Consider the following 22,657-nt stretch of genomic DNA (forward strand, 5'->3'; position numbering starts at 1 on the left):
CACTCTTTGCCAGCAAGACTACAGCTGCACAAACAGGAGGGGAAGAAAAGGGCTATTCTTGTTTGCTGCTCTCAGGAGGAGGAGACCAATGTCCATGGCCTGTCTTTCTGCATAAGCTCATTCCACAAAGATCCTGAAGCTGTCCTCTGTCTTCAGCTCTCCGCGCTGAACAGCAGGTGCTTGTTTCTACCAGACACTTTTTTTTTTAAGCCTTTTGAAAGATAGAACTTGAAAGGAGGTATTTGATGTGCTGCTTTTCTAGTTCAGCTCTCTAGCATCTACTCAAGAGCACCATGTTTCATACTTGTTCCACTCTCTCCATAGTGTATAATGTCAACTGAGGAATGTAAAACACGTTTTGATTCTGACACTTGCTACTTTTTATAAGCAAGAAGTGGAATTCTCAGCCCTTCCTCTGATACAGAGAATGAAATCTCATTAATTCAACTTGCACCTAAGATACTGTGAATTTTTCTGAGAGGTGTTTTTCAGTTGAGAGGTGCAAGTTGTTCCTGGGACTCGCTAGGTTCTGCATAGTTCTTGCTGCTTTCTCGTACAGCAACGTCAAGGCATTACCACTGTCACCTCTGGGTTCAGAGGCAGTAACTGCTGTGATCCACTGGTGTCACAGCACTGTGCAGTGCACGGCCCAGCTGCACCAAAAAGGGAAGCTTGCTTTTTCATCTACAGCAAGTAAAGCTGGATGCTGCTGCTTTCAAAGCTTGTTGAGGCTTTGAAATTCAGATAGGCTGGCTTGTGACCTGACTTGTGACCCGCCTCCTTTTTGACTCCTGCTTCCTCTCCTATTTTTTATGTGTTTTGTTTTTTTTTTTTAAATTTTGATTCTTTGACTTTTTTGTCTGCTCAGATCTCTGCTTGCCACTATTTTTTGACTGTCCAGGATGCCTTTTAAGTCTTTAAGGAAATCTCCTTTTATCCTGAACTTCCCTGCCCAACCCAAGCCATAGCCCTGGCTGTGGCTTTTTAGTAAGTGCCCACATAGCTCCTCCTTTCTGTAGATCAGTGCCATATAGCTCAGTAACCCCTCTCTTGAGGTCTTCAAGTCAGCTGGAGCCCAGTCTAACTAAGTCTTGGCGCTGCTTCTTCAGACAAACACCTTTTCAATAGGCTTTTGTGTGTGGCAGGCTCCCCCCTCCTCTTGGGCTGAAAGCAAACTAAATGCCAGTGGTGCTGTTGAGTCTTGTTGCAGTCTTTGTGCCAATCATTTTCATTGTTTCTTTGTGTCGCTTTCACATTTTCCATGGCCCCAGCTATGTCTACAATGCAGCCCACAGACCATGGCTCTGTACGACACAGTATCTTGTTCTTGCAAATGTGAGATCAGCCACAGCTTTCAAAACAAGTGATGCCATAAATGAACTGAGCGGCATTTATTCCTGTAGGTTCCTTAAAACCTCTCCCTGTTGTTAATCTTCTGTACCCGCTTTTATGATTGAGTGCTGTTTGTGCTTCTGTATCTGCCCATCTTGTGCCACTGGCTGGATTGTGTGACTTTTAGAAAACACTTGGAGCAACAGACTAGGTAAACATTTAAGCAGAAATTGAGGGTCATCAGCCTAGCTAAAAACTTGAAATTCTGTGACTGTGGTGTGTGAGCTAAAAAAAAAAATGTTTATTGATTAGCTGTGTTATTTGGTGGACTCTTGAAACCAAATACTGCACAGCTTATCTTCTAAACCAAAGTCCTCCTTCCCTAGGCTCTGCTGGATGCTTTTGGGAGCAGGGCAAGGAACAGGACAAAGGCAGGGCAGGGCAGGAGCCTGTCTCACCACGGTGCCTCGCTATGATTGACTCCAAGAGGGGAGTGAGAGCAAGGGGCTGCGAGGAATGGCGGGGAGAGGGGAGCCTGCTCAGTAAAACCTCTCCTGCTGCTGCAAGTATAGCCCTGGGGATTAGAGCACCCCCAGCACTGCTTACCTCCTGATTCCTCTGGAGTTCAATTACTTTCCCATAAATAGTTCCCTTCTTTATTGTTTCTTAGTGACTGAATAAAAATAGAAAATACTGTCAGCTCCTAGGCGTGGGGAGCACGCTGCAGACCGTGCGTTTTATCAGGTGCTGTCTGGGGTATTCTTCCATCTCAGTCGAGATCCCACACTTCCCTGAAATCCACGTGTCTTGCCCAGCTGCTCCAAGGAGACTCAACTGATATTTTGCAATACTTAAAAGGCCCTCAGCCTTGCTTTCTGTCCATAATTGGCTAAAAGATGTCCCTGACAAGGACCAAAAGGGCCCATCTCCCAGGATGCAGCCACGCTGCTGCTGTCTCATTTCCGTGAAAACCAAGGAGCCTTAAGACCAGGTTTTCTGCGAAAGTGTGGCACAGTACCAGCCTGCTGGCCACTGGGATGAACTGGGAGCTGGGATGTTTGCCTCCTGTGTGTGACGCCAAGCAGAAGCAGCACTGCTCTGGCATGAAAACCCTTGGGCTGAAGGGTGAGAATTTTACAGACTCTGGAGAATGGTCACTCTGGAAAACGTAGGTAAATAACCATCTCCCTGCTCCTGCAGACATCCCTTGGTGGGTGCACTGCCTGCAGAGGATGCATTGCAGCACTGTTTGCTCAGGCACAATGTCATACTCCACGCTGAGAGCTCAAAGACTTTTCCTCTGATTGCAGTAGCATTAACTCCTTATCTAATTTTCCTTGGACCTCCAGACAGTGTGGTGCCTGGACAGAGCTCCAACCTGCCCTGCCTGCAAGGATGCTAACAGGATCAAGGGGAGCGTGTTTGCATCAGGTAATGCTCCTGCGAGGAAAGTTCCCACTTCTCCTTCCTGCATCTTCTTTAAGGCAAACCCAGCTCCTTTTCATATACCACAGTGCAAAGGGCCCTGTCAAGCCCAGCCTGTTTTTCTTTCACATGTTGCCTCCTGCATGCAAGTATTGGCAGTTACTCTTGTCATTCTTTTCTGTTTACTGCTGAGATTTGTGCAATAGCTTGTGAAATGTTCACGTGCTGGCTGAGCCGCAGCCCGTGAGTTGTTAGCAAAGCCAACTGACTTCACGAAAGCCAAGCTTTTGTGGTTGGGGGGGGGGGGGGGGAGAGCCATGCTGATCCGGGAAAATGTCATGAAACTTTGGGGGGGAGCGTGTGCTCCGTGCTAGCTCCATCTCCCGGGCACGAGCACCCAGCTGCCGGCCCTGCATGTCACAGAGGTGCGTGGTGGGCAGGGATTTAGTTGGGCAGAGTCCCAGCTGAGGAGCATTAGCAATAAATGGTCTGTGTAAGAGCGTGTCAACAACACGGGAGTAATTTTCAAATAATCCCCTTGCATTTCTTAGAACAAGTTGGGGCAAGACTATTTCTAACTGGAATGAGCCCAGCCTTGTCTCAGCTCCTTTCCCTGCTTTTTTTTGGCTTGTTTCCCATGCGAGTGCTGCATCAAGGTTAATTCGACTGTCCTGGCCAGGCTATTCCTGTTGATTGCTTTGCCTCCTACAAAACACCACCTGCATTTTCAGTGCTTGCTGGCCAGTTTTCCTTGACCGACTTGTCTCTCCCTCCCACCTGAGCAGGAGGTTGCCAGAAGGGCACCATGAGCCCTTCACCAGCACTTGGGCTCAGAAATGTCACCCGAAGAGGAGCACTCAGTGAGTTCACGCAGCATTTGCTCTGCAGGGAAAAACCGAGGGGTAAAGCTGCCGGTGGCATTTACCCTCTTTAGATAAGGAACCCCGAGCGGGACTTTGCCCCCCATCCCCGAGTTCTCACGCAATGCGTTTCTCTGCCCCACGTCTGTCAGCATTTCACAACCTGCTGGGACACAGTCTGTGCCAGACCCAGTCTCGCCCCCAGCTCGGCAGAGCTCCCGGGGGAGCCCACGGGGGATCAGCAGCCTTTGCGGGCAGCCAGCACTCCTGCAACGCAGCCCACAGAAGCGGAGGCACTGGGATGAGGGAAGGAGCATCCCTAACGGTGGGAATCAAGGTACTGACGGTGCAGCCGCTGCCTGTTCCTGGGGGCCCTGCCTGGCTACCGCAGCCGGGGGTGCTCGGTTCAGGTTCTTCACCTCGCTCGGGTCTTTTCCTCTTTCCTCTCAACTTACGTTCATACCAAACTACCTGATCTCTTCTGCTCTCTAAGCTCACGCCTGCGGCTCAAGGACGCTGCTCTGGTTCCTGCCTGCTGCTGCTGCCTCCGCATCAAGCGATACGGCTTGCAACGCCACGGCTGCAACCCCCTTGCCCGCCGGCGGGAGGGCTCAGCAGCCCGGCAAAGCCGCTTCCACCCAGCGCCGCGGGGCCGCTCGGCCCTCACTCCGCGCTCTCCTCCCCCGGGGCCGGCTGTTAACCTGCGGCCAGAAAACCGGTGCCCGGGGCGGGACGGCTTGGGGGCCGCTGCACTGCTCCGCCTCCTGCTGCTACTGCTGCACCGTCCCGGGCCGCGCGCGCGCCCACCCAGCCCCGGGACACGCGCCGCGCCCCGGCCGCTTCCATTCTGCGCCCCCGCGGGGGGGATGGGGTGGGGTGCGGTGGCTCCGCGGCCCCTCCCATTCCACCCCCGGGGGTGCGCGTCGTCGTCACGTGAGCGGAAGGCGGAAGCGGCGGAGGCGAGCGGAGGCCCCGGGTGCGCGGCGGGGTCCCGGGGGCTCCGGGCCCTTCCCGGGGCGGGGGGGAGGGGACGGGACGGGACGGGACACCACGGTCGAGGTTTTCGCCTCAGCCCGGCTGGCACTCGGGGGTCGCTGGGGTTCCTCGGAGGGGCCGCCTGCCCCCGGCCTGCCGTCGGCGCCGGGGCGCGGGGAAAGGTTGCCTGCCCTGGCCTCCGCCCCTGCCAGGGTCTGCCCTGCGGCTGCCTGAGTGACACCCTTGCTATTGTACCGACGTTTGCTCTCCGTATTCCTTTCCAAACTTTTCTAAATCACAAACTGCAGCAAATTATTTAAGGTTTCAGAAGAATACGGTAGAAGTAGGACTGAGTGATGGCAGATACTGGCCCTCAAGCTGGAGAGGTGGGATTGCAGCTGGTGGTTGAGAGTGTGTGCAGTGCTTGTGGGAAAGGTCAGTTTCCATCTGTAGGAGGAAGGCCCCGTGGTGAGCTGGGTTTTGCTGCTCTCTCCCCGCAGCACTGAGCAGCCATGGAGAGGATGCAGCAGGTCGTTGGGCGGGCGAGGGCTGCCTTCAACTCAGGCCGGTGCCGCTCACTGGAGTTCAGGATGCAGCAGCTGAAGGCCCTGGAGCGGATGGTGCAGGAGAAGGAGAAGGAAATCCTGGCAGCCATCAAGGCAGATCTGCACAAGGTCAGGGTCGGTGGGGGGTTTCTCCCTTCTGCCGTGCACGGACAGTGGTCAGCCCTCAGGAAAGCAGCAATGCCAAGGGCTGCCTTTGCCATGCGAGATGGCTTCTGCTGATGTCCCCCGTGGTCCCAGCTGAGCTTGCTCTGCCTCCCCGGGCTGCCACGGGAGGTGGGTGCCTTTGTAGTGCCAGAGGGCTTTTGCTGATGTTCCCCGCTGTCGTGGTTCTCGCTGTGTCCCGCCAAGGTCTGCTGCCACCCTTTCTAAGAAGGAGCTAGGCTGAGGCGGGACTGCGAAGGCAGGTCCCGGCTGTCAGGTTTGGCTTCTTTTGCATGTTGAGCCCCATGCAGCCGGGCTGACCATCTTCTGTCAGGGATCCTTTGGGGCAGCACTACCCGTACCTGCCCCGGCAGACACTTGGGGCCAGCAGAATTTACCTTGCTTCCCCGGGCTGCCGCGGTGGGGGCGGGAGGTGGGTGCCTTTGCCGTCCCCTCCCCAAGCTGCCTGTCGTTGCAGAGTGCGTCCAACGCGTACAGCCATGAGATCCTGGGCGTGCTGGGGGAGCTGGCCCTGGCCATGGACAAGCTGCCGTCCTGGGCAGCCCCTCAGCCTGTGAAGAAGAACCTGCTGACGATGCGGGACGAGGCCTACATCTGCCCCGAGCCGCTGGGGGTGGTGCTGATCATCGGGGCCTGGAACTACCCCTTTGTCCTGGTCATGCAGCCTTTGATTGGGGCCATCGCAGCAGGTGGGGACCCGCCAGAGCCCCCGTCCTTCGTGGGGCCGTGGGTGGGAGGCGGGAGAGGAGCGCGAGGGCTGAGGGGCCCCGCTGGGTTTGTCTTGTAGGCAATGCTGTGGTGGTGAAGCCGTCAGAGATCAGCGAGAACACGGCTCGGCTGGTGGCTGCTATCCTTCCCCAGTACCTCGACCGGGTGAGTGTGGCCCCGTGCCTGACGGGATTGTCTTGAGGAAAGATGTGCTGTGCTTTTGGAGGGCTCCTGCAGGTTAGACTCAAATGAGTTGCCCGCTCCCTGCGAAGGAGCATAAGCAGGAGCTACAGGGAGGGCTGAAGTACTCGTGGAGCAGAGAGACCTGTTGACATATTCTTCCCGCGTTTGCGTAACCTAATGAACCTACGTAACGTTGCTGCAACGCAAAAGGCTTTTTAACGTTCACGACCCTGTAAAGAGGCGTGCATGTAGTTCTCACTGCAATAATTGTCGTCTCGGACACTGTGCCGGGGTTGCCTCTAGGTAAGCACAAGCTTGCACTGGATGCTGGCGGTGCCTGGCTCTTCCTGAAGTGTTTTTACACAAATGCACGCAGCGGGAAGAGCAAGCAAGAGGAGCCAGATGCCTTGGCCCAGTGCCAGAGATACGATGTCATAGGCATAAGCGAAACCTGGTGGGATGAGTCCTGTGACTGGTGTGCCATGACGGATGGTTACAGGCTCCTCAGGAGGGATAGGCAGGGCAGGCGAGGCAGGGGGGTGGCACTGTATGTAGTGGAGCGGCTGGAACGCATGGAGCTAGCAATTGGCGATGGCACGGTTGAGAGCCTCTGGGTAAGGATTAAGGGACAGACAAATAAAGCGGGTGTCGTCATGGGAGTCTACTATAGGCCACCCAACCAGGATGACAACACGGATGAGTTGTTGTTAAGGAACTAAGGGATGCTTCCAAGTCATCTGCCCTTGTCCTTATGGGGGACTTCAACTTGCCAGATGTCACCTGGGAATACCACACAGCCCGTACAAGCAGGTCCAGAAGATTCTTAAAGCATCTGGATGATACCTTCGTGATACAAGCACTAGGAGAACTGACGAGGAAAGGTGCCTTCCTCGACCTGCTGCTTACTAGCAGAGAGGGTCTCGTGGGTGAAGTGCCGATTGGTGGCTGCTTTGGCCGCCGCGACCACGAAGCAGTCAAGTTCAAAATCTATGGTAACAGGAGGAAAACCGCCAGCAGGACCTCAGCTCTGGATACGAAGAGAGCTGACTTGAGGCTGCTCAGGGAACTACTTAGTAAGGTCCCGTGGGGAAAAAGCTTTGGAAGGTGTTGGGGTCCATCAGTGCTGGTCACTTTTTAAGTACCGCCTCCTAAGAGCACAGGAACAGGCAATTCCAAAATGTCGGAAGTCAAGCTGGCGAGGTAGAAGGCCGGCTTGGCTGAGTAGGGATCTTATGCTGGAACTAAGACAAAAAAAGAAAATGTGTGACCAGTGGAAGGAAGGTCAGGCGACACGGGAGGACTACAGAGATGCTGTTCGCCACTGTAGGGAGGAAATACACATGGCCAAAGCTCAACTAGAGCTGAAGCTGGCCAGTACTGTGAAGGACAATAAAAAGGGCTTTTTAAAATATATAAATAACAAAAGGCAGGTGAGAAATAACATTGGCCCGTTACTTCACGAGCATGGTTAGCTCACAAACAGGGGCATAGACAAAGCAGAGACGTTTAATGGACATTAGGAAAAGGTTCTTCACCCAAAGGGCGGCAGAGCACTGGAACAAGCTCCCCCAGGGGGTAGTCACGGCACCAAGCCTGACAACATTCAGGAAGCATTTGGACAATGCCCTCAGACATACGGTGTGATTTTTGGGGTTGTCCTGTGCAGGGGCAGGAGTTGGACTCAATGATCCTTGTGGATCCCTTCCAACTCAGGACATTCTGTGATTCCTGAGAATTGGGTGCCATTGGCTCAGTGGCAGTACATCCCGTGTTTTCATGTCCCGCTGAACCACACTCGTAGCAGGAGGTGGCGTTTCTCCTCCGCGTGTCTGACGTCCGTTGCGCCGTGTCACTGAGGCTGTTGCTCTGACAGCAGGGCCCCGCTGTGCATTTTCCTGCGGGGAGTTAGTGCTTTCTCTAGGCGAGGGGCAAGAGCTGAGGAAGGAGACAGCCCTCGGGAGAGCCTGGTGGTCGTGTGTGCCCTTGGTCTGAATGTGTGGGAGTAGGTCCACGGCCTGGCTCAGCCCTGGCCTCAACCTCCATTTCTTTTGGTTCATGTGGCGCAATATGGCAAGTGAAACTTCATTTCAGGGAAGGAGCAGAGCTTGTCTCTGTTAGCACTACCCTTTGTCCAGATCCTAATGGAGCTCACAAGTGAGTCTGCCCCCTGCAGAGCTGCTCCCTTGGTATTGAATATCAAATAAAATACTGAATTTGCTTCAAATCGAGGTCACTGTGAGGCTCTTGTTTGCCCTGCAGGAGCTGTACCCTGTGGTCACTGGAGGAGTACCTGAGACGACAGAGCTGCTGAAGCAGAGATTCGATCACATCCTCTACACGGGGAACTCGGCAGTGGGCAAAATCGTGATGGCAGCGGCCGCCAAGCACCTGACGCCCGTCACCCTGGAGCTGGGCGGGAAGAGCCCCTGCTACATCGACAAGGACTGTGACCTGGCCGTCGCCTGCAGGTCAGGCTGTTGCAAGGCCTGGGTGGGCCGCTGATTGTCCCCAGACTGCGGGTGTTGCTCAGGCGCTATCAGGCGGGCCGTGGGTGCTGGAAGGGACGGACCGTGGAGGAACCGTCTCCTTTTCTCCCGTAGGCGGATAACGTGGGGGAAGTACATGAACTGTGGGCAAACCTGCATCGCCCCGGACTACATCCTCTGCGACCCATCCATCCAAAGCGAGGTGGTGGAGAAGATCAAGGCGACTCTGCAGGTGAGTGTGGAGTTCCTCGTGCTGTGGGAGTTGTCCCCGTTAGAGCCCAGGTCTGAGTTTTGTAGCTGCAGGCCTGGAGCTGCGGAGTTTGTGAAGGTTCTGCTGTGCCCTTTGGCAGGAGTTCTACGGGGAAGACGTGAAGTCGTCTCCGGATTATGAAAGGATCATCAACAAGCGTCACTTCCAGAGGATTCTGGGCCTGCTGGAAGGGCAGAAGGTCGCGCACGGGGGAGAGGCTGATGAAGCCTCCTGCTTCATAGGTGCTTCTGGCAGCTGTTGGGGCGGTGGAGGGTGGGACCTTCTGCTGGTAGTGGGTGTGTTTTGGGGGGGCTGTGTGTGTCTGTGGCTTGCTTGGTGTGTGTTGAACGCAGGCAGTGCCCAGGACGAGGTCCTGTGACTGACCACGTCTTCTGTCCTGCTCACGCTGTCTCGTGCCCTCCCGTTTGCCTCAGCACCGACTATCCTGACGGACGTTTCTCCGGAGTCAAAGGTGATGGAGGAGGAAATCTTTGGCCCGGTCCTTCCCATTCTGAGCGTGAAGAGCGTGGACGAAGCCATTGAATTCATCAACCGTCGGGAGAAGCCCCTTGCCCTGTATGTCTTCTCCAACAACAAGAAGGTGGGTCTGGGCTGTGCTCCCCCGCGGAGGCGTCTCTGTGCAGTCGCATCCTGAACGTGGCCAGTCCCAGGCACAGCCGTGTCGGCTCCTCTTTGCTTGTGAATGGCAGCGTTTGCCTCACGGGGGACCGTGAGTGTCCCCAGAGTTGGTGGAAGCTCCCAGTCTCCTGCTGAAGTGCTTTGCGTTTGCATGACTTTATGAAATAGAAGGATAAAAGGCTGAATTTCCTCTTGGTTGCCGTGTGGTCTTTCTTGATTAATTGGCTTACTTTTAATATATTGCAAGGGAGGCAAGGTCCCAGATTGCCAGCTTTCACATCCCTCCTCTGAACTTTCCCACTTTCTTTGAGTTAACATTGAATGGAGAGGGCTTGTCTGAGTCGTCAGTCAGAGGAAATGAACACGATGGCCGGTTGGCTCATAGCTCCCCTCGCGGTCCCGCTCGGTTACATGCTCTGGCCTCTTCTGGGCCTTTGTAGCGTTCTGTTTGGTGTTTTTCTTTTGTCAGTTAATCAAGAGAGTCATCTCGGAAACCTCCAGTGGGGGTGTTACTGGAAACGATGTCATCATGCATTTCTTCCTCTCAACCTTACCCTTTGGTGGTGTCGGTAAGTGGCTGGAGCTCCTTAAGCGTTGTGACTTGATGCGCGGTGTAACCCGGGGAACAGGAGCAGTTGGTTTGTGTCCAAGCACCCCTTGGTACCGCAGATCTCAACAATAAATTCTGGGGGTACCTTAGGAAAGGGGCCAAAAGAGAGAAACCTTTGGTTGTGTTTTTGGGAAGACTGAAGCGTTTAGTGCAGACTGATGTGAAAGGTGCGTTATAAACATTAGCTGTGCTCGGAGTGATTAGCAGTAATTGCAGGAGGCAGGGTAGGACTTCAGCTTGGGGAGAATCGGAAGAGGTTATGGAGGAGCCTACGGGAGCTTTGCAGGAGAGGGTTTGGGTGTTACAGTGCTCACAAGCTGACTGTGAACCAGCAGCGTTCTGCTGTGAACGGCACGTGGTGTCCTGGAATTGGAAAACGGAGGCGCACCCTGCAGGACTCCTCAGGAAAGCCTTCTCACACAGCGCTGGTCGGATCTCGGGGCCTTGGCATGGTGCTTTGAGAGGGAGCTAAATCCAGGGGAAGAGGTGGAGAGGGCTCGGAGGCACAGGGACGCAGCGAAGTACTGGCGAGTGTGTAGTGGAATCGGGGTGGGGAAGAAGAGGGCTGGAGTACAGCTGGACATGTTAGAGACTGAGCAGTGCTGTAGAGAGGAAGGAACAGGGGTCCTTTCTGCAGGAATATAGAGGAGAAGTTGTGCTTTTAAGGTGCAGCAGGACAGATGCAGGGTAGGTAACGTGCAGTGCAGCTGGCAAGCAAGTGGAATTTTCCTGTGCTGCTTCTTGCCCTGCTGATGGCCTCAAGTGGCCAAAGGTTTGAGTGGCTGAGCCCGTGGTGTGACCTGCCTGGGTCGTGTCCTTCAGGTAACAGCGGGATGGGTGCCTACCACGGCAAGCACAGCTTTGAGACCTTCTCCCACCGCCGCGCCTGCTTGATCAAGGACCTGAAGATGGAGGGTACGAACAAACTCCGGTACCCACCTGGCAGCCAGAAGAAGGTGGATTGGGCCAAGTTCTTCCTCTTGAAGCGGTTTAACAAGGGCCGAGTGGGACTGGTCGTCTTGGCCCTGCTGGGGATTGTGGCAGCGGTGGTGATAAAGGTGAGCTTTGGCTCTTTGCCATCTACACGAGTGCATGTGCAATTCATCTGATCTTCTGCAAGTTCCCTCTTTGTAACTGCAGTCCTTTCTTAGAGTCCGTCCTGTTTTTTCTGTCTTGAGACTTATGATATCTGTCCCACCTGAAATTATCAAGATCTGCTTCTCACTCTTGCAAGTGCTATGTAGAATAGAAACGTCCTCGGAGAAATCTCCTAGGCTGCTGTGCTATTATTTGTTGCTCTGCCTTGGTGGGTGACACCTGTGAGAAGCTCCCTCCAGAGGCAGAGGTTGGTACGTTTTGGACAGGTCTCTTCAGAGGGATTTTGATTCCTGGGCTTTGTTCAGCAGCATTGTGAGCTGCTCCACAACTTAGCCCAGCGGGCTGCAGTTTTGTGCTGCAGGGCCCTGGGGAAGGGAGGCTGTGCCCTAAAGCCTAGGGCTACCACGAGCTCTTTTTCCTTGCCCAGGTGCGGCCCCCATCTGACCTTAGCTCAGTTATTTCCCTTTCCTCCCCTGTTGCTGGCTGGGTAGTGCAGAAGGGTGGGATGTCCTTCCCTGTCTGCAGGAGGCAGAAGCCTGCTGGTGCTGGCCGAAGGATTCGAGATGCCTCCTGAGGTGGGAGGATAAGATCTGAAACTCCAAGTGTGATCGCTGGTGGTTCTCCGTGGCTGGCGGACCAGGCACTCTGTGAGCTTGCGCTGGCTGCTCCTTGCAAAGCTCAACTGTGCATCCTGGGGGTTCCGGAGGCTTAAGGGAGCAGCCACTGAGGGGACAGGAGACAGCAGGGTGGATCAGGACTCTGCCCTTCAGTCTGTTCTGTGGTGTTACCACTGCAAGGAGACATGCAGGAGCCCAGCAAACAGGGGGAAATACCCTGCCTGCATATCGGAGTCCAGGAGGAGGGGTAAGAGCCAACAACTGGCTCAGGCCTTGAAGCACCAGCCAGGGAGGCAGGCCCTGTCTAGGTGAATGCCCTCTCAGCAAAGAGGGGGAAACTCACGGCATCTTGAAATCATTTGGGTTTTCTCAGAATCACCAGTCTGTGCTGAAGAGAAAAGCTCTCTTGATTGTGCTGGCTGTTCAGAGGCTGGGCTGGCTCAGTGTGTGGTGAGGAGGAGCAGGTTTCAGAGCAGTGCTGTGGCTGTCACTGTGAGGTAGGAGCCTTTATTTTCTCCTGTGTTAGACCTGATTAGAGATCAGGCAAAGCCTCATTAGAGTAGTGAATGTGGGGCTTGCAGAAGGATCCCCCTGAAGCCAGAGAGCAGTGCTTTCCCTAGCAGTGCTCGGAGCTCATACAGCATCCAAGAGAACCAGCAGTCAGTGCATGCCGAGGGGGCAGGAGGCAGGCGAGCTGGACCCTGGGGACGTCACCCTGAGTGAAGGGCCTTTGCTTCAGGCTGTTCTGGAAAGGGGGTTGGTTTTGTTTCGGCAAATCCTTCACAGGACTTTGGTGTTGTGTTTTGCTTTCACAGATGGTTTACTACTGAAGAGAGGAGAAGGCGCCATGTGCAAGTCATACTCTGAGTACTCGCTTTGTGTCTGTTTCCTTAAGCTGGGAAGTCATGGTTTTCTTTTGTACTGGGTTATTTCAGTGAGCTGTCAAGCACACAGAGTAGCCTTAGAGAGGCACTAACGAAGAGAAGGCTCGGACTCCTGTTTGCTAAAAAGCCATGCTGAAACAGAGGGACCAGTGGGTACAAGCTCTCAAAAGGAGGACTGCAGAGCAAGAAATACCAGTCTCCACCTCCACCCCATTGCCACGCAGAGCGCCGCTTCCAGGGACGCGCACACTGTGTCTTGCACCAGACCGCTTACCTTCCTTCAGTGACAAAGAGGAGCTTAAGTTTCAGCTGTGATTGGGTTGACAGTGTTTTCCCTGCAGTTTTCGGGATGGTCTCTCTTCTGTTGTGCTCCGAACAAGCAGCCTCTTGGTGACGAGCCTGAGACAGGCCGTGCTGGCTGATGTGTTTCACCAGTAGTGATGGTTATGAATAAATCTAGTGAGGTTGGCACTTTAATTGAGGGGAAATATTAATGGATCCCTATGAGCCAGAATTGTCCACAGCTGGTCAGGGGATGCAGGCTGACACCCTTTTTGGGGCTCTGGGTTTCACTGTGTGCCTGCAACAATTATTTGGCAGTTAGAAAATTACCAAGATGATACCTGCACTGTCTGCGGTTTGCTGGTAAGAGTATCTTACGCTCGTACAAAAGAACTTCCAAGCCTGTTTAGAGAAGTGGGAATCACAAAGTACCCTGTTGTGGGTTAGCCCGGGGGGCACCCAAGCCCTATGCAGTCGCTCGCTCGCTCGCTCCTTGCAGTGGGATAAGGAAGAAAATCAGAAGGGTAAAAGTGAGAAAACTTGGAGGTTGAGATAAGGTTTAATAGGTAAAATGAAAGCTGGGCGTGCAAGCAAGCAAACGAAGGAATTTGTTCACTACTTCCCCTCAGCAGGCAGATGTTCAGATGTTGCCAGGAAAGCAGGGCTTCATCACATGTAATGGTGACTTGGGAAGACAGACGCCATAACTCCCAGTGTTCCCCCCCTTCCTCTTCTTCCCCGCCCAGCTTTTCTCGCTGAGCACAACGTTGTATGGTCTGGAATATCCCTTTGGTCGGTTGGGGTCAGCTCTTCCAGCCGTGTCCCTTCCCCATTTCTTGCCAGCCTCACCTATGTGCTGGCAGGGCAGTGTGAGAAACAGAGCCCTTGACGCTGTGCAAGCACTGTTCAGCAACAGCTAAACCACGGGTGTGTTACCAACACTGTTTTGGTCACAAATCCAAAATACAGCGCCATCCTACTATGAAGAAATTTGGTGACTGTGATGAAAATTAACTCCATCCCAGCCAAAACCAGTACAAACACGTTCCTGGTCCAATTCCTCCAAGGGTAAAAAATTACTGAAAGAGCATGTACTCCTTTGTGTTCGAGCTTCTGGGTCTGCTATAATCTTGCACTGGGAGATAACATGGGGCTTGTTCTAGCTTGGGGAGAGGATGCTGGAGAAATTTAAGGTGAAAGGACCTTAGAAATACTAACGTTTAAATAAGGAAAATTTAAACATTATTATTAAATGCAATTAATATAGGGCAGAAAATTATATTTACTGTGCAATAGGTGGGATTTCTTCATGTCTTGTGAAAATCCATGTGCTAAGCCTTTTTAATGATCTATTTTGCAAGTACTAAATAAACACTGAGAATTTAAATAATAAAGCCAGCATGGTAAGTCCCTGCAGTCTCCCGGGGAACCCTGCCTGTCCTCTGCCGCTCCCGGCTCTGGCCACGGCTTGGCTGAATGTCACGCATGTGTGACGAGGTGCCTGTGCCCCGGCGCAGGAGCGCAGGTCCCCAGAGCGATGACCTCCCCGCTCGTGGGGAAGGATCCCCCAGAGCTCTGGCAGGGGAGCGCAGGCAGGCTGCTGAAGAGGTGCCCAGAGGTAGGCAGGGCGTGGGGCAAGATGGTGCTGGGAGCTGCGGAGGAGCTGGACTGTTTCTCCTCCTGTCCTGTGCAAATCCGTCCTGATTGCCTCCCACCTGCAGGCGTTGTCCGTTGTGGGTAGGTTCAGATGTGGACAATAGTGTGGGCTGCGTTTGTTGGGTTCCGACGGCTGCTGCGGAATGTGAAAGCACTCCCCTGGCCTTGTGCACCGAACGTGGGCAACGCTACGTGGTCTCTCGCAATCCTGCATGAGTGGCTGAGTCACTGTCACGGCTGAACGCAGTGATCCAGGGCTTGCGTATTCAAAGCGTGAGGATATATCTGGGTACAGGGTATTTTGTCTCTAGAGAGAGCCCTGTGCCCGAGCCATGCCCAGAGATACTGGGCTGCTGTGAGAGGTGCCCTCCGTTGGTGGACCCTGCGCAGGTAGGATGGGAAATGGGAGGGTGGGAGCCCTGAGCAGTCACCTCGGGAGCAGGAGGCCACCCAAGGAAGAGAACGTCTCCCAGCCTTATTGTGGGTGGGACATCTCTTGGAGGTGGCCCCACGTTGAGTGTCCCCAGGCCTGAGCAGCCCTTGATGTCCCCATAGTGAGCTGGGTTTTGCTGCTCTCTCCCCGCAGCACTGAGCAGCCATGGAGAGGATGCAGCAGGTCGTTGGGCGGGCGAGGGCTGCCTTCAACTCAGGCCGGTGCCGCTCACTGGAGTTCAGGATGCAGCAGCTGAAGGCCCTGGAGCGGATGGTGCAGGAGAAGGAGAAGGAAATCCTGGCAGCCATCAAGGCAGATCTGCACAAGGTCAGGGTCGGTGGGGGGTTTCTCCCTTCTGCCGTGCACGGACAGTGGTCAGCCCTCAGGAAAGCAGCAATGCCAAGGGCTGCCTTTGCCATGCGAGATGGCTTCTGCTGATGTCCCCCGTGGTCCCAGCTGAGCTTGCTCTGCCTCCCCGGGCTGCCACGGGAGGTGGGTGCCTTTGTAGTGCCAGAGGGCTTTTGCTGATGTTCCCCGCTGTCGTGGTTCTCGCTGTGTCCCGCCAAGGTCTGCTGCCACCCTTTCTAAGAAGGAGCTAGGCTGAGGCGGGACTGCGAAGGCAGGTCCCGGCTGTCAGGTTTGGCTTCTTTTGCATGTTGAGCCCCATGCAGCCGGGCTGACCATCTTCTGTCAGGGATCCTTTGGGGCAGCACTACCCGTACCTGCCCCGGCAGACGCTTGGGGCCAGCAGAATTTACCTTGCTTCCCCGGGCTGCCGCGGTGGGGGCGGGAGGTGGGTGCCTTTGCCGTCCCCTCCCCAAGCTGCCTGTCGTTGCAGAGTGCGTCCAACGCGTACAGCCATGAGATCCTGGGCGTGCTGGGGGAGCTGGCCCTGGCCATGGACAAGCTGCCGTCCTGGGCAGCCCCTCAGCCTGTGAAGAAGAACCTGCTGACGATGCGGGACGAGGCCTACATCTGCCCCGAGCCGCTGGGGGTGGTGCTGATCATCGGGGCCTGGAACTACCCCTTTGTCCTGGTCATGCAGCCTTTGATTGGGGCCATCGCAGCAGGTGGGGACCCGCCAGAGCCCCCGTCCTTCGTGGGGCCGTGGGTGGGAGGCGGGAGAGGAGCGCGAGGGCTGAGGGGCCCCGCTGGGTTTGTCTTGTAGGCAATGCTGTGGTGGTGAAGCCGTCAGAGATCAGCGAGAACACGGCTCGGCTGGTGGCTGCTATCCTTCCCCAGTACCTCGACCGGGTGAGTGTGGCCCCGTGCCTGACGGGATTGTCTTGAGGAAAGATGTGCTGTGCTTTTGGAGGGCTCCTGCAGGTTAGACTCAAATGAGTTGCCCGCTCCCTGCGAAGGAGCATAAGCAGGAGCTACAGGGAGGGCTGAAGTACTCGTGGAGCAGAGAGACCTGTTGACATATTCTTCCCGCGTTTGCGTAACCTAATGAACCTACGTAACGTTGCTGCAACGCAAAAGGCTTTTTAACGTTCACGACCCTGTAAAGAGGCGTGCATGTAGTTCTCACTGCAATAATTGTCGTCTCGGACACTGTGCCGGGGTTGCCTCTAGGTAAGCACAAGCTTGCACTGGATGCTGGCGGTGCCTGGCTCTTCCTGAAGTGTTTTTACACAAATGCACGCAGCGGGAAGAGCAAGCAAGAGGAGCCAGATGCCTTGGCCCAGTGCCAGAGATACGATGTCATAGGCATAAGCGAAACCTGGTGGGATGAGTCCTGTGACTGGTGTGCCATGACGGATGGTTACAGGCTCCTCAGGAGGGATAGGCAGGGCAGGCGAGGCAGGGGGGTGGCACTGTATGTAGTGGAGCGGCTGGAACGCATGGAGCTAGCAATTGGCGATGGCACGGTTGAGAGCCTCTGGGTAAGGATTAAGGGACAGACAAATAAAGCGGGTGTCGTCATGGGAGTCTACTATAGGCCACCCAACCAGGATGACAACACGGATGAGTTGTTGTTAAGGAACTAAGGGATGCTTCCAAGTCATCTGCCCTTGTCCTTATGGGGGACTTCAACTTGCCAGATGTCACCTGGGAATACCACACAGCCCGTACAAGCAGGTCCAGAAGATTCTTAAAGCATCTGGATGATACCTTCGTGATACAAGCACTAGGAGAACTGACGAGGAAAGGTGCCTTCCTCGACCTGCTGCTTACTAGCAGAGAGGGTCTCGTGGGTGAAGTGCCGATTGGTGGCTGCTTTGGCCGCCGCGACCACGAAGCAGTCAAGTTCAAAATCTATGGTAACAGGAGGAAAACCGCCAGCAGGACCTCAGCTCTGGATACGAAGAGAGCTGACTTGAGGCTGCTCAGGGAACTACTTAGTAAGGTCCCGTGGGGAAAAAGCTTTGGAAGGTGTTGGGGTCCATCAGTGCTGGTCACTTTTTAAGTACCGCCTCCTAAGAGCACAGGAACAGGCAATTCCAAAATGTCGGAAGTCAAGCTGGCGAGGTAGAAGGCCGGCTTGGCTGAGTAGGGATCTTATGCTGGAACTAAGACAAAAAAAGAAAATGTGTGACCAGTGGAAGGAAGGTCAGGCGACACGGGAGGACTACAGAGATGCTGTTCGCCACTGTAGGGAGGAAATACACATGGCCAAAGCTCAACTAGAGCTGAAGCTGGCCAGTACTGTGAAGGACAATAAAAAGGGCTTTTTAAAATATATAAATAACAAAAGGCAGGTGAGAAATAACATTGGCCCGTTACTTCACGAGCATGGTTAGCTCACAAACAGGGGCATAGACAAAGCAGAGACGTTTAATGGACATTAGGAAAAGGTTCTTCACCCAAAGGGCGGCAGAGCACTGGAACAAGCTCCCCCAGGGGGTAGTCACGGCACCAAGCCTGACAACATTCAGGAAGCATTTGGACAATGCCCTCAGACATACGGTGTGATTTTTGGGGTTGTCCTGTGCAGGGGCAGGAGTTGGACTCAATGATCCTTGTGGATCCCTTCCAACTCAGGACATTCTGTGATTCCTGAGAATTGGGTGCCATTGGCTCAGTGGCAGTACATCCCGTGTTTTCATGTCCTGCTGAACCACACTCGTAGCGGGAGGTGATGTTTCTCCTCCGCGTGTCTGACGTCCGTTGCGCCGTGTCACTGAGGCTGTTGCTCTGACAGCAGGGCCCCGCTGTGCATTTTCCTGCGGGGAGTTAGTGCTTTCTCTAGGCGAGGGGCAAGAGCTGAGGAAGGAGACAGCCCTCAGGAGAGCCTGGTGGTCGTGTGTGCCCTTGGTCTGAATGTGTGGGAGTAGGTCCACGGCCTGGCTCAGCCCTGGCCTCAACCTCCATTTCTTTTGGTTCATGTGGCGCAATATGGCAAGTGAAACTTCATTTCAGGGAAGGAGCAGAGCTTGTCTCTGTTAGCACTACCCTTTGTCCAGATCCTAATGGAGCTCACAAGTGAGTCTGCCCCCTGCAGAGCTGCTCCCTTGGTATTGAATATCAAATAAAATACTGAAGTTGCTTCAAATCGAGGTCACTGTGAGGCTCTTGTTTGCCCTGCAGGAGCTGTACCCTGTGGTCACTGGAGGAGTACCTGAGACGACAGAGCTGCTGAAGCAGAGATTCGATCACATCCTCTACACGGGGAACTCGGCAGTGGGCAAAATCGTGATGGCAGCGGCCGCCAAGCACCTGACGCCCGTCACCCTGGAGCTGGGCGGGAAGAGCCCCTGCTACATCGACAAGGACTGTGACCTGGCCGTCGCCTGCAGGTCAGGCTGTTGCAAGGCCTGGGTGGGCCGCTGATTGTCCCCAGACTGCGGGTGTTGCTCAGGCGCTATCAGGCGGGCCGTGGGTGCTGGAAGGGACGGACCGTGGAGGAACCGTCTCCTTTTCTCCCGTAGGCGGATAACGTGGGGGAAGTACATGAACTGTGGGCAAACCTGCATCGCCCCGGACTACATCCTCTGCGACCCATCCATCCAAAGCGAGGTGGTGGAGAAGATCAAGGCGACTCTGCAGGTGAGTGTGGAGTTCCTCGTGCTGTGGGAGTTGTCCCCGTTAGAGCCCAGGTCTGAGTTTTGTAGCTGCAGGCCTGGAGCTGCGGAGTTTGTGAAGGTTCTGCTGTGCCCTTTGGCAGGAGTTCTACGGGGAAGACGTGAAGTCGTCTCCGGATTATGAAAGGATCATCAACAAGCGTCACTTCCAGAGGATTCTGGGCCTGCTGGAAGGGCAGAAGGTCGCGCACGGGGGAGAGGCTGATGAAGCCTCCTGCTTCATAGGTGCTTCTGGCAGCTGTTGGGGCGGTGGAGGGTGGGACCTTCTGCTGGTAGTGGGTGTGTTTTGGGGGGGCTGTGTGTGTCTGTGGCTTGCTTGGTGTGTGTTGAACGCAGGCAGTGCCCAGGACGAGGTCCTGTGACTGACCACGTCTTCTGTCCTGCTCACGCTGTCTCGTGCCCTCCCGTTTGCCTCAGCACCGACTATCCTGACGGACGTTTCTCCGGAGTCAAAGGTGATGGAGGAGGAAATCTTTGGCCCGGTCCTTCCCATTCTGAGCGTGAAGAGCGTGGACGAAGCCATTGAATTCATCAACCGTCGGGAGAAGCCCCTTGCCCTGTATGTCTTCTCCAACAACAAGAAGGTGGGTCTGGGCTGTGCTCCCCCGCGGAGGCGTCTCTGTGCAGTCGCATCCTGAACGTGGCCAGTCCCAGGCACAGCCGTGTCGGCTCCTCTTTGCTTGTGAATGGCAGCGTTTGCCTCACGGGGGACCGTGAGTGTCCCCAGAGTTGGTGGAAGCTCCCAGTCTCCTGCTGAAGTGCTTTGCGTTTGCATGACTTTATGAAATAGAAGGATAAAAGGCTGAATTTCCTCTTGGTTGCCGTGTGGTCTTTCTTGATTAATTGGCTTACTTTTAATATATTGCAAGGGAGGCAAGGTCCCAGATTGCCAGCTTTCACATCCCTCCTCTGAACTTTCCCACTTTCTTTGAGTTAACATTGAATGGAGAGGGCTTGTCTGAGTCGTCAGTCAGAGGAAATGAACACGATGGCCGGTTGGCTCATAGCTCCCCTCGCGGTCCCGCTCGGTTACATGCTCTGGCCTCTTCTGGGCCTTTGTAGCGTTCTGTTTGGTGTTTTTCTTTTGTCAGTTAATCAAGAGAGTCATCTCGGAAACCTCCAGTGGGGGTGTTACTGGAAACGATGTCATCATGCATTTCTTCCTCTCAACCTTACCCTTTGGTGGTGTCGGTAAGTGGCTGGAGCTCCTTAAGCGTTGTGACTTGATGCGCGGTGTAACCCGGGGAACAGGAGCAGTTGGTTTGTGTCCAAGCACCCCTTGGTACCGCAGATCTCAACAATAAATTCTGGGGGTACCTTAGGAAAGGGGCCAAAAGAGAGAAACCTTTGGTTGTGTTTTTGGGAAGACTGAAGCGTTTAGTGCAGACTGATGTGAAAGGTGCGTTATAAACATTAGCTGTGCTCGGAGTGATTAGCAGTAATTGCAGGAGGCAGGGTAGGACTTCAGCTTGGGGAGAATCGGAAGAGGTTATGGAGGAGCCTACGGGAGCTTTGCAGGAGAGGGTTTGGGTGTTACAGTGCTCACAAGCTGACTGTGAACCAGCAGCGTTCTGCTGTGAACGGCACGTGGTGTCCTGGAATTGGAAAACGGAGGCGCACCCTGCAGGACTCCTCAGGAAAGCCTTCTCACACAGCGCTGGTCGGATCTCGGGGCCTTGGCATGGTGCTTTGAGAGGGAGCTAAATCCAGGGGAAGAGGTGGAGAGGGCTCGGAGGCACAGGGACGCAGCGAAGTACTGGCGAGTGTGTAGTGGAATCGGGGTGGGGAAGAAGAGGGCTGGAGTACAGCTGGACATGTTAGAGACTGAGCAGTGCTGTAGAGAGGAAGGAACAGGGGTCCTTTCTGCAGGAATATAGAGGAGAAGTTGTGCTTTTAAGGTGCAGCAGGACAGATGCAGGGTAGGTAACGTGCAGTGCAGCTGGCAAGCAAGTGGAATTTTCCTGTGCTGCTTCTTGCCCTGCTGATGGCCTCAAGTGGCCAAAGGTTTGAGTGGCTGAGCCCGTGGTGTGACCTGCCTGGGTCGTGTCCTTCAGGTAACAGCGGGATGGGTGCCTACCACGGCAAGCACAGCTTTGAGACCTTCTCCCACCGCCGCGCCTGCTTGATCAAGGACCTGAAGATGGAGGGTACGAACAAACTCCGGTACCCACCTGGCAGCCAGAAGAAGGTGGATTGGGCCAAGTTCTTCCTCTTGAAGCGGTTTAACAAGGGCCGAGTGGGACTGGTCGTCTTGGCCCTGCTGGGGATTGTGGCAGTAGTGGTGGCAGTGGTGAGTTTTGGCTCTCTGTTGTCTGCATGGGTGCGTGTTCCCTGCTCTGTCCCCTGAGCCCCTACCTGGTCTCAGCCTGCATCGCCCCATTGCCTTGGGCTCTGCTCCCTCCCTGTGGGACTCAGCCTTGTTTCTGTGCCTCTCCAGTTGGTGTTCCTTGGACAAGAGCGCTGATCAGCAATCAGCAGCACACTGGACCTGTAACCCACCACTCACTCCCTGCAGTCCTAGCGCTGAACGGTTTTTTGCTGCAATTTCTTTTCTTCTAAGACAGCCAGTGCACTAAAGAGGTAGAAGCAAATGAAACACACCTAAAGCAGAGGAACTCTTTGCTGGAAGCTTCAGCTCCTTCTGAAACACAGGAATTGATTCAGACCTTCACTGTTGGTCATGCCTCAGCAGTGAGTGGCAGCGGATGGAAGGAGGCAGCATCTGCCCTGCTTTGCAAACAGGAGCCCATCTGTAAGCTCTTGGGTACAGGGGAATTGTTTGTCACAAGGGTATTAAAACAAAGTTAGTTGTTACTGAGCCTGTTATCTATGTAACATCTCACATGATCCCCATAGAAAGCTGTCTCATACCACCAATAAGCCTAACAAAATGTGGGTTTAACTGATGGGGACAGTCCAGGCTGGTTGTCCCCAGCAGCCTGCCCAGAGCAGAGGGAAAGAGCCTCTAAGAACCTCCAGCACCCCGTCCTCGAGAGGACTCACAACTGAATCGGTGATGTCTTGTTGCAGGGGAAACTATCTTTAGCCATTCCAGGTGTGCAAAGGCTACCTAAGGTGACAACAAAGGCTTTCTGAGCTGTGGCCACACTCTGCCCTAAGGACTCGAGGAGCACCAGGGACCATTGCACTGCTGGTGCGCTGCATTTGGGGCTGCTGGGGGCAAGTACAGGGGAAGTCCTTGGCCAGAGTGGCTGAGCAGCCAGCCATCTCACTTGTAATTTAATTTCAATTTTTTATTGGTTTACTGGTAGTCTTTTACCTCCAAACTTGTAACTGAAAGCTGACCTTGAGCCTTGCTGAGTAAAACCTTTGTTTTACTGTGAAGGCTGCCTGAGGCAGGCAAGACCTACGTGCCCTGGGCTCCTGCACAGGCTGTGGCCCCAAGCATCAGATGTCCCTCTGCTCTGGCCCAAGCCCTGCCCTCAGCCGCCACCCAAAGGAGCCA

The 22,657-nt window shown here is 54.5% G+C and overlaps 2 protein-coding genes across 7 annotated transcripts; both read left to right on the forward strand.

Moving 5' to 3' along the window:
• Positions 1-15,443, forward strand: LOC104021563 (aldehyde dehydrogenase family 3 member A2-like). 5 transcript variants are annotated; one of them, XM_087752324.1, is made up of 15 exons: positions 1-176; positions 2,682-2,763; positions 3,543-3,617; positions 3,770-3,954; positions 5,093-5,266; positions 5,778-6,009; positions 6,108-6,193; positions 8,471-8,679; positions 8,812-8,929; positions 9,048-9,189; positions 9,382-9,548; positions 10,056-10,155; positions 11,019-11,254; positions 12,285-12,408; positions 12,727-13,635. In XM_087752324.1, the coding sequence occupies exons 5-14, from the start codon at positions 5,105-5,107 to the stop codon at positions 12,363-12,365; spliced, it is 1,533 nt and encodes a 510-aa protein (XP_087608450.1). In that variant the 5' UTR covers positions 1-176; positions 2,682-2,763; positions 3,543-3,617; positions 3,770-3,954; positions 5,093-5,104; the 3' UTR covers positions 12,366-12,408; positions 12,727-13,635. The 5 variants fall into 5 exon arrangements, with proteins under 5 accessions (XP_087608450.1, XP_087608449.1, XP_087608453.1 ...); XM_087752323.1 differs by lacking the exons at positions 1-176; positions 2,682-2,763; positions 3,543-3,617; positions 3,770-3,954 and adding an exon at positions 4,445-4,593; XM_087752325.1 differs by lacking the exons at positions 1-176; positions 2,682-2,763; positions 3,543-3,617; positions 3,770-3,954 and adding an exon at positions 4,668-4,978.
• Positions 15,332-22,104, forward strand: LOC104012197 (aldehyde dehydrogenase family 3 member A2). 2 transcript variants are annotated; one of them, XM_087752329.1, is made up of 10 exons: positions 15,332-15,493; positions 16,005-16,236; positions 16,335-16,420; positions 18,698-18,906; positions 19,039-19,156; positions 19,275-19,416; positions 19,609-19,775; positions 20,283-20,382; positions 21,246-21,481; positions 21,629-22,099. In XM_087752329.1, exons 1-10 carry the CDS (start codon positions 15,332-15,334, stop codon positions 21,653-21,655), a joined length of 1,479 nt encoding a protein of 492 aa, XP_087608455.1. In that variant the 3' UTR covers positions 21,656-22,099. The 2 variants fall into 2 exon arrangements, with proteins under 2 accessions (XP_087608455.1, XP_087608454.1); XM_087752328.1 differs by having other exon boundaries at positions 21,246-22,104.
• The last annotated feature ends 553 nt before the right edge of the window (positions 22,105-22,657 follow it).

Source organism: Nipponia nippon, unplaced genomic scaffold, assembly GCF_047370975.1.
Source record: "Nipponia nippon isolate SJK-2023a ecotype South Korea unplaced genomic scaffold, ASM4737097v1 scaffold_15, whole genome shotgun sequence".
In the NCBI taxonomy this organism is placed as follows: Eukaryota; Metazoa; Chordata; class Aves; order Pelecaniformes; family Threskiornithidae; genus Nipponia; species Nipponia nippon.

What these genes read in the sequence shown, in the direction of transcription:
- LOC104012197 (XM_087752328.1), top strand. Translation starts at nt 15,332, where the DNA reads ATGGAGAGGATGCAGCAGGTCGTTGGGCGGGCGAGGGCTGCCTTCAAC. An exon ending in GATTGGGGCCATCGCAGCAG is followed by an intron (nt 16,237 to 16,334) that starts GTGGGGACCCGC and finishes TTTGTCTTGTAG; the next exon opens with GCAATGCTGTGGTGGTGAAG. An exon ending in AGATCAAGGCGACTCTGCAG is followed by an intron (nt 19,157 to 19,274) that starts GTGAGTGTGGAG and finishes GCCCTTTGGCAG; the next exon opens with GAGTTCTACGGGGAAGACGT.
- LOC104021563 (XM_087752324.1), top strand. Translation starts at nt 5,105, where the DNA reads ATGGAGAGGATGCAGCAGGTCGTTGGGCGGGCGAGGGCTGCCTTCAAC. An exon ending in TTCCCCAGTACCTCGACCGG is followed by an intron (nt 6,194 to 8,470) that starts GTGAGTGTGGCC and finishes TTTGCCCTGCAG; the next exon opens with GAGCTGTACCCTGTGGTCAC. An exon ending in AGATCAAGGCGACTCTGCAG is followed by an intron (nt 8,930 to 9,047) that starts GTGAGTGTGGAG and finishes GCCCTTTGGCAG; the next exon opens with GAGTTCTACGGGGAAGACGT.